At 40.4% G+C, this 10,000-nt stretch overlaps 1 protein-coding gene across 1 annotated transcript in view; it reads right to left on the bottom strand.

The window, feature by feature from the left end:
- Nucleotides 1–10,000, bottom strand: part of Adgrg4 (adhesion G protein-coupled receptor G4) — an 88,895-nt gene that overhangs the window by 41,583 nt on the left and 37,312 nt on the right. The window contains exons 7-9 of the mRNA XM_029534465.1: nucleotides 8,593–8,756; nucleotides 6,751–6,883; nucleotides 4,408–4,526 (exon numbers count right to left, since the gene is read on the bottom strand). Of these exons, the coding sequence (XP_029390325.1) occupies nucleotides 4,408–4,526; nucleotides 6,751–6,883; nucleotides 8,593–8,756 (416 nt within the window). The remainder of the gene's footprint in view (nucleotides 1–4,407; nucleotides 4,527–6,750; nucleotides 6,884–8,592; nucleotides 8,757–10,000) is intronic.

Here is a 10,000-nt window from a genome sequence, read left to right as displayed (position 1 = left end):
AAAACGCCAGCCAACTTCATCCTGGCCTGGCACACCTTCAGTATCGTGTGAATAACAAAACCAGGAAACCAAACAGAACTCAAAGAACTTTAAAAGAAAGAATCCTTTTCCTAGTGGTATGACATGAGGGAGCTAAGAAAAGGAAGGATTTAGGTGGGAGAACTATAGTTTTTCTCCAACTAAGATATCTAATGTTTGTCACCAAAATTAAAAAGAAACACAACTAAATCATTTCAATCTGAGTTGATTTCTTTCCTTTACACAGTACTCATCATCGTTGTTAAGTTCCTGGTCTAAAAAGAAGAGGATCCCTCCAAAGGTACCAGTTGACTTTTCAGTCATATGCTGGAAGCACCAGCATCCATTTGACCATCCCCTTTCTCTGCAGCAACTTCTCAGTTAATTTTCTAAAATTCTCAACCCAATACAGTGCTTTTGTTCTTGTTATGGTTCTTTGTTGCCTTTTTCCTCCACAAGAGAAAATTCGATTAGCATGTCTAAAACAAATGTGTCACTCAGAAGGAGGGAGGTCAGCAGGAGGCAGGCCCTCTCCTCCCACTTGCTCCAGCCTGCAGCACCACCTCCTGTTCTGATTCATGATTCCCTGTCTAGGACATCAGAGTTGGGCTGGCTCTTCTAAGTCCACCACATTTTCTTTGCTAAAGATCTCAAATGTGAATCTTCCATAAGGAAGATTATCCAAAGAAGTGTTCTGCCTTCTGGCCAATCCTTTGGTCCTTCTGTAAGGTGCCATTGTACCTATGCCTCAAGTGATGGCCATTCATTCAGGCAGAGACCCAATCTGGCAGCAGAGCTAGCACATCTACAAAATTATACAGAAATTGAAGTTCTATGAAGAAAATAGATTTCCTATATTTTCAGGCCCTACTTCCTGGTTCAAAGACAGCTCTTTTCCCATTGTAACCTTACACAGTGGAAGAGAAAAACAAGGCTTTTCAGACCTCTCTTGTAAAAACGCAAATCCAATTCATAAAGGACCAACATTCATGACTTTCCAAATGCCTCAATCACTTTGGGATTAGGATTTCAACATATATATTTGGCTGATGTTGGGCATGGGTAGCAGAAACATTCAGGCTATAGGACATATTTCACCGAAAGAGGCATGTGTGAAAAGATGCTCAATCCATATGTCACTAGGGAACTCCAAATTATAGACAAAATGTGAGAGTAGTCCAGAGCTATTAGAGTAGCCTAAATCCAAAGCATTGACAGAGGATGTCCTAATGTAGAAGAATGGATAAATAAACTGTCGTATATCCAGGCAATGGAATACTAATCAGAACTGAAAAGAAAGGCGTTAGAAAGCTGTAACAAGACATAGGGGAAGTGAAATGTACACCGCCAAGGACAGGAAGTCAACCTGGAGAGAATACACATTGCATGATGTCAACTACATAATATCCTGGGAAAGACAAAACCATGGAAACAATAAAAGGACCACTGAGTGTCACAAACTAGAAGGGAGAAAGCAATGAATAAATGTACCACAAGGAGGTTTTATGGGGGTGTGGTTCTATACATATATGTTGTGCTGGCTACTTTTATGCCAACTAGTCACGTGAACCAGAGGTATCTGAAGGGACCTTAATTGAGAAAAGGCTGAACAAGCTATGAGAGCAAGCCAGTAAGTAGCACCCCTCCACAGCCTCTGCACCAGCTCCTGCCTCCAGGTTCCTGCTCTGTGTGAGTGCTTGTCCTGACAACCTTGAATAATGAACAGTACTGTGGAAGTGTAAACCTAATAAACTCTTTCCATCCCAACTTACTTTTTGGTCATGATGTTTTGTTACAACAACAGTAGCCCTAACTAGGATGCATGTCATGCACATTCACACTTAGAGTTACAAGTATGCATTGTTCTAGTTATTTTTATATGACTCTACACAAGGTAGAGTCATTTGGTATCAATTGAGAAAATGTGTCCATCACCTTGGTGTATAGGTAAATTTGTCAGGCATTTTCTTAATTAGTGATTAATGTGGGATGACTCATTCCACGGTGAGTAATGACATCCCTCGGCAAGTGATGCTGGGTTTATAAGAGATCAGAATAAGCAAGCCTGTATGTATCATTCCTCCATGGCCTGTGCTTCAGTTCCAGCTTCCAGGTTGCTATGTTGAGTTCCTGCCCTGGCTTCTCACAATGATGGCATATGGTCTGAGAGCTATAAGCTGAAGCAAACTCTTTCCTCACCAAGTTGCTTTCGGGTATGGTGTTTTATCACAGCAATGGAAGCCCTAATTAAGGCAAACACTGTGCAGTATCAACAGTGAACCCCAATATAAATGTTCAACCGAGTCAGGATAGAGTGGTCCATTTTAACAAAGCTAAGTCTAGTGACTGTGGGGAGACTGAATGTGTCACAAGCACACAGAGGAACTCTGCCTTGTCTTCACTGTGGCTGTTGCTGGGCCTAGCAGAGTAGTCCTGGAACCCCACACTTGGGAGGCTGAGGCAAAAGCATTGGAAGTTCAAGGCCATAATGAGCTACAGAGAGGTATATAGGCCATACCTACCATGACTGGATCTCTAAAGGCTAGATATTGCTATGAGCTTGCTTCTCCTCTAAACAACTAGATTTGATGAGAAATTCAAGTCCTCTTCTGTAGACTAAGCAGGACAAGAAGAGAAAAGACACAAAGTGCTAAAATGCAGAGTAAATGTGTATGTACTAGGGAGGAGCTGTAACTAAAAGATGGCCAGGTACTTGCAACATGAGGACATTGGAACCTTCACGTGCTGTCAGCAGGGATGCAAAATGGCTCTGTAGTTGTGGAAAGCAGTTTTGCGGTTTCTTCAAAGGTTAAGGATAGAGTTACCAGGTGTCTACAAGTGTACTCTTCAGTATGTCCTAAGAAATTTAAAGCATGTTTACCAGTCATTTGCACCACAAATATTCACAATCTGTCTACGAAAAAATAGCCCAACATGAAAATAACTAAATGGCCAGCAATTGACGAGTAACAAAATAAAATATAATAGATCAATTTATCACAATAGTATTCAACCATTAGCAATATACTACATACAGGCCCATGCTACAATATGAAGAAACTTCACAAGCATATTGAGATGCCTACAATAAGCAAAATTCACACAAGTGGAAAGTGGATCAGTGGTTGCCAGGAACTATAGGGGAAGAGTGAAATAGAGCTTTTGTTAACATGTACAAGGATTCTTTGTAATGAAATGGTCCTTTGTACAAGTCTCCTCTAGGGAATTCACAAAGATGGTTGCACAACCGAGTTACTGAGGAAAAACTCACAAGTAAAATGACCTACTAGATCATATTTGCTAAATGAAGAACATGTGATTATCACCACTGAAGAGGTTTTACACTGCTTTGAAATATCAGGTCTTGATAATCAAATCACCCAGTACTCCAAAGCTTGATAGCACACGTTGTTAATGAAGGTGCTCTGAACCAGGTACTTCCATACCCTAGGAACTGAATTATAAATTAATGCAACTATTACAAATGTATTTTGACATTAATGGTTAATTCAAACAAGCTCACTTTCCAGAATTTATGCTTAGTACTAATTTACACTACCCAAATAGTTTGTAAAATTAAATATTCTATTTGCAAAATATTGTGACATGTGAAATATTCATTGAGGCAGGCTTTTTCCTCTATAATTGATAAGTGTCTGATTTGGGAGTTTTGTGAATATGTGAGTGTGTGTGTGTGTGTGTGTGTGCGCACGTGCACACACACATGCAAGCACACACACACACACACACACATACACACAAGTGTGCATGTTGTTTTATTTTGTTTTTGAAACAGGATCTCTCACCATGTGGCCAAGGCACTGGCCTTGAACCCAAGATTTTGCTACTTCAGCCTTCAAAGTGCTAGAATTACACAAACATGCCACCAGGCCAACCTTTTACGAGTTTTGAAGTTGGGCTGTGGTGGTGGTACACGCCTTTAATCCCAGCACTTGGGAGGCAGAGGAAGGCAGATTTCTGAGTTCGAGGCCAGCCTGGTCTACAAAGTGAGTTCCAGGACAGCCAGGGCTATACAGAGAAACCCTGTATCAAAAAAAACAAAAAGAAAAAAGAAAAAAAGAAAGAAAGAAAGAAAGAAAAAAGAAAAGAAAAGAAAAGAAAAGAAACAACAACAAAAAGAGTTTTGAAATATGGAAAAGAATGAGAAAATAATACTAAAAATATAAAATGAAAATCTGCAAAACAAAACATAGAAGTCCTGACTCCTGCCCTACTGCCACCTCCACCAACAAGCGTCTGGCTTCTGAAATGGGCTGCTGTGAGGTAAATTTTAATGGAGTCAGTTCTGCCTATCCTCTTTTACCTCAGATCAAGTAGGCAAACTAAGGGAGGGTCTATGATATCTCTATGCACACAAAACTGTCTTACCATCACTTATGGTGATATTAGCAAGATCCACAATCTTATCAGGAAGTCCTTGGAGCAACTTGCACTGCTTAAGCCTTGGTTTTTCCCATTGACACTTGCCAGTCTGGATGCTGATGGAACTGGAAAAGACAGAATGGAGGAACAAGAGGAATCGTCCAGCATCGTTATTAAAGTAACAGACCAAAGGGAAATGGTACAGTGGCTCACATCTATAATCCCAACACTTGAGAAGAATGAAGGTCACCATGAGTTTCAGCCCAGACTGGGATACAGGGTAAGACCTTGTCTCAAAATTAGTGATAATTATCATTAACTAATTAGTTAATTAAATAAGAGCACGAATGAAAGGCCTGTCCATGACTGAGGCATGCTTTCCCATGTTGGTTTCTAGCCTTCAGGCTTAAATAACACAGATGGGCGCCAGAAAGCTAGTAATGGAGCAGGATTCAGCTCACCAGGAATCAAGGAAGAGACTTTGACCATGTAGATCTAACTCCTTTCCTCTCTTGCCTCTTCTTGTCTCTACGTAGTGATTGTCTCGACGTGATTAAGGAACTTCTTCTTTTTTTAATATATTTTCTTCATTTGTATTTCAAATGCTATCCCAAAAGCCCCCTATACCCTCCCCCTGCCCTGCTCCCCTACCCACCCACTCCCACTTCTTGGCCCTGGCCTTCCCTTGTACTGGGGCATATAAAGTTTGCAAGACCAAGGGGCCTCTAGGGCATTGTTCTTTCCTATCAAGCCACACATTTGCCTCATTTACGTCAGGCCACCTCAAGCCAGCCAATGCACACACAAAGTACCTACAGACCTAGGAATGGTACTAATAGACAGAGACAAATAGAGCAGGTTCTTGAACATCACCAGGAGCTTGGAACTGAGTGGTCCTACACTCTGATTTATACAAAATAGAAGAAAAGTTTATGTGAACAAAATGGAATCTATCAAAACACCACACAAGAACTTTTCTTTCTTTTTCTTTATGCTTCTTTCATTTGTTATTTATTTATTTATGTGTTGTGGTAGTGGTGGTGAATTTTGATTTGTTTTTTTTTGTTGGGGGTTGTTTATTGTTTGTTTGTCTGTTTGTCTGTTTTGAAACAGGATCTGACTCTGTAAAACAGGCTATTTTGGAACTTCTGAAGGAGTGCTAGCTGACCTTAAATTCACAGCAATTCTCCTGTCTCAGTTGTTGGAGTTACAGGTATATAAAGCACACCTGTCTGGTTAAGGAGAACTTTCAGCATTTGAAGTGAGCAGAGCCTGGCACAGAAAGGATATATTTTTTTCCTGCTTCCACCAGCCAGAGAAAGAGACACACAGAAATAGCCATCATGTCTACAATAGCAAATTATCTCTTAATACATGGTGAAGTGACAGAGCCAAGCAATGACAGGAAAGGAAACCTGATGACTGTGTTAGAGGTTTGCACTTCATTCCTTAACAAAAGTCTGCCATGTAGCAGCTAGACTCCAGAAAATCCTGCTGGCAGCACAGAGAATTGGTGGTGGGGAATAGTGGACTGTGAGAGAGCATGGTGACAGCTCTAATGTAGGCAAGAGCTAGTAAAGGGCTCGTACTAAGGAGCTGGCTACAAAGGAGAGGTTCCATGTGAGCTTCCACTGGGACTGCCAAGGTTGCTTGCTTTGTTGACGCATTAGATGTAAGCTGGGGTGGATACGATACAGGAAGAGATGTGGCTCTCTACCAGTGCTTTTAAGCCTCTGTCGAAACCTGCTGTCCCTCTGTTCTTGCCCATTTAAGTTATTTGGCATACACCATTAGCAGCAGAGAGTAAGAAATGAAGGCTGATGATTTTAAAAGGGAAAATGATCAACTGAACAATACAAGAGTGATGGAGTAAATTATGATGGCCCATCCACAAAGCGGCAGCTCGAGCTGCCTTCGAATTGATCATTAAAAGGATGAATGCAAAACATGGAAATGTTTGATAAACTATTGAATGAAAGGGTAAATTACATTATTGCTATGTAAACCATGGTTACCGCTACAGAAAATTTAAAGGCATACAAAGAAGGGCCAGATTGGGGGTCAGAGAGAGGCAAAAAACAAAAAAACAAAAAACAAACAGAAAAAACATGCCAATCTAAAAGCAGCTATGTTGAAGTGGCCAGGTTGTTGGTGAGTTTTCTCTTTTGTCCTCCTGAAATTTGTATTATATTATACATGCATGTTTAACTTGAAAAGGTGAAAAGGTGAAAAAGAGAAAGAAGCAGCAGGGGAGAAGGAGAGGGACTAAAATAATTGACATAGAATCCCCCCAAATGGAGCTGACCTCATTGTGGGTAAACTAGCATTTGGAATTTGGCAGGTACATACCAAATTCTTGTGGCGTTCTTATTCTTATTTTTAATGCACCTTTCTTGGGCTGTCTCAGTAGGGTCAGTTAATGGCCACTTATATGTCCCTTTGTATTTTGAGGGTGTTTCATCTGCTTCACATTTTCCTGGCTCTACAGAGGAAAAAAAAATATATGCAACATTTTCAAGGGCAAAAGGCACTTAAAAGTATCATGAACATCCATTATGACCCATCATTATTACCCTGCACACAAGCATCAGCACATACAAGAGGAAACTATTTCAACCAGGACATTTAAACTAAGCTTCATGGAAACCAGTTTTAAAGGCAGCCTTTGTTTAAATAAGCCTTGCAGTATAACCTCATGCTTAGTCCTTTTCATTAGAACCGCACCCCCCCCCCAACACACACACACACACTATGGTGGAGGAAGGCTGCTTTTCCCCACTTTAAAAAATTCTTTGGCAATTTCACACATGTATATAATGATATTTAGAAGTTGTTTGTAAAAGTGCTATATATGTATTTCATGAGGGAAAATCAAACCACAAAAGGGGTACCAGAGTAACAAACACATCTAGAGTTTCTGGCTGCCGATTGTCATTCCTCAGAAGTATGCCCCATTATCACTTTGCTATGCAAACACAGGAGATTGGGCAGACATCTCTTCCCATGGTAGTCATCTCCTTAATGGTCTCAGGTGGATGTGGTTTCAGGACAATCACCATGCCTGCCATGACCAATAGAACCAGGACCATGATGTCTCTGCTGATGGTGCTTCCCCAATGAAAAGCTGCTGAGACACACTTTTGATATGAGGCTTTGTCAGGTTAAGGGAGATATGGTCTAGGCTAAGTCCACGTGAAAGTCCCCAGTCCTTACAATGTGCCTAGACATGTTTTCTTTAGGTGGTGACAGAGTGATCCAAGAAATGACTTATCGGGGTCTGTCCAGTCTTCTCTATGAATACAAGGACATCACCTCCTACTTACTCTCAGAAGAGACTGATTAGCATCATTTACATGGTGGGTTCTACCTGTGGACTCCAGTCTTCTCTGCCTTCATCCCACTCTAACCTTGTACATCCACAAACCTCTGCTATTTGCTTTGCTTGCTGCCAAAGATAGTCCATTCTAATGTGTATGTGTTAACTCAAAGTTTTTCCAGCCATCCACTGGGGGAAAGGAACAAAGCTGGCAGTGATGGGCAGGAAGTGGATGGGCCTGGTAGCCTTTCTCTTTTACCACTGAAGTTTCCTTAATTAGAAAAGAAAAGGTCCAGGAAGAAATCTGAGACAGTTCTCAGATCATTTCCTAAGATGAATAGGTTAGCTGAATCAGTCAATAAATTAGCAGTTATCTATAGAGCATGTATTGTGTGTAATGACAAAGCTCGCCATGTTTCCAGGTTTTTACATCAGAGGAGGCCATCCTCCTTCAGTACTCATAGCCAGCCACTGCAGATATTCACAGCTGACCAAGAGTCAGCTTACAATAGTCCCTTGTAAACTCTCTATTGCTCTATGCATTTATAAACCCTTAAAGGTAGAAGAGTCATGAGGACATGTGAGCATAACTTTGTGTAGAAAGATGATTTCTCAGCTATGCATAGTGACTCATACCTATAAACCCAGCACCCACCAGAGGCTGAGGTAGGAGGGTTTAGATGAGTTAAAGACTTACATGGATTATATAATAAGTTCCAGACAACCCTGGACTACAGAGGAAGACCTTATCTAAACAAACAAACAAAGACTTTTCTTCCCTTTGAACTTAAGCATCGATACAGTATATTTATTATGAGTTTTATAATTTTTTTAAAAAGTGAATTCATACTGAAATGCTTTGCCAAAAGAGTTACCTAGCTTTTCCACTACAACATGGTCAGACTTTACCAATAGAGTCAATTGATCTTGTGTGAAGTTCCCATGTGTGAGGTTCCCATGTATTTTAGTTCGGATGCTGCTGATCAGTTCCACAGATTCTAAAGAAGACTTGGCTTTTATAATAACCCAACAGGCACAACTACAAAATGGGGCAAAAAAAGAAACACTAGTCAGAACAACAGAGTGAGTGCAAATTGGCCAGTATTGCTGCAGTTCTATAGACTTGCCATCACTGGTAGTCTGTGAATACTAAACATTGTATAGCCACTAAATAATAGCTGTTAAACAATGATGAAAGCATATGGAAATAGTCTGATAAATTGTCTTACATGCATCCAAAAAGGACAGCTCGAAACTTATTTTCAAAAGAGTGGTCCACAGCATTTGTACTATGTTGAAATTGCCTTGCCAAGAGATTTCTCTAGGAGTTTATAATAATTAATAGGGAAGATGGAGTACTCAGAAGTTATTATTTCAGAGAAAACCTTTTATTGTTCTGGCCCTTCAATTTATCAATCATTACTACAATAAGGCAAATGGGTACATGTTCAATTAGTCTATACAGTGCTCTGCTGAAGGCTGTGTCCTGTAGAAGACTGATGGTATTAAGGTTAGCTAAGATTTGTGGAGTTCTTGCTCCACATATTTTGATTCTTTTAATTCTCACAACAACCTTATGAGATAGAGATGTTATCATTCCTATCCTATGGATGGGAGGACTGAGTTACGGAGATAACATTTCCTGCAAACTCTACAAAACATTTTTATCCATTAATAGATAATAAAGAATAGAGTTGTCCTTGACCTTAAACTCTACAATATGAACTTTAAATATTCCAGTATTCTAATGGAGAGAACATTTCAAATTCACAGACTTGCCTACACATTTATTTTCCATTTTCATTTTACATACAGCTTTTGATGAACGTGTTTACTGAGCATCCTCAGAATTGTTAGAAGTTAGATGCCCTTGCCTTTATGTCAAGCTTCTCCATATGGCAAATCTAGACTCTCTTATCCTTTCCCTGACCTGTAGGTGGTGAATTAAACCCCATCCATCTTACCCCCCACTTTTTAAATTATTTTCTTTATTTACATTTCAAATGTTATCCTGAAAATTCCCCATACCCTCCCCCTGCCCCTACTCCCCTACCCACCCACTCCCACTTCTTGGCCCAGGCCTTCCCTTGTGCTGGGTCATATACAGTTTGCATGACCAAGGGGCCTCTCTTCCCAATGATGGCCGATTAGGTCATCTTCTGCTACATATGCAGCTAGAGACACAAGCTCAGGGGGTACTGGTTAGTTCATATTGTTGTTCCACCTACAGGGTTGCATCCCCCTTCAGTTCCTTGGGTACTTTCTCTAGCTCCTCCATTGGGG

This window comes from Mus pahari, chromosome X, assembly GCF_900095145.1.
Source record: "Mus pahari chromosome X, PAHARI_EIJ_v1.1, whole genome shotgun sequence".
NCBI classification, from domain to species: Eukaryota; Metazoa; Chordata; class Mammalia; order Rodentia; family Muridae; genus Mus; species Mus pahari.
This window is presented reverse-complemented; position numbering and strand designations above follow the sequence as displayed.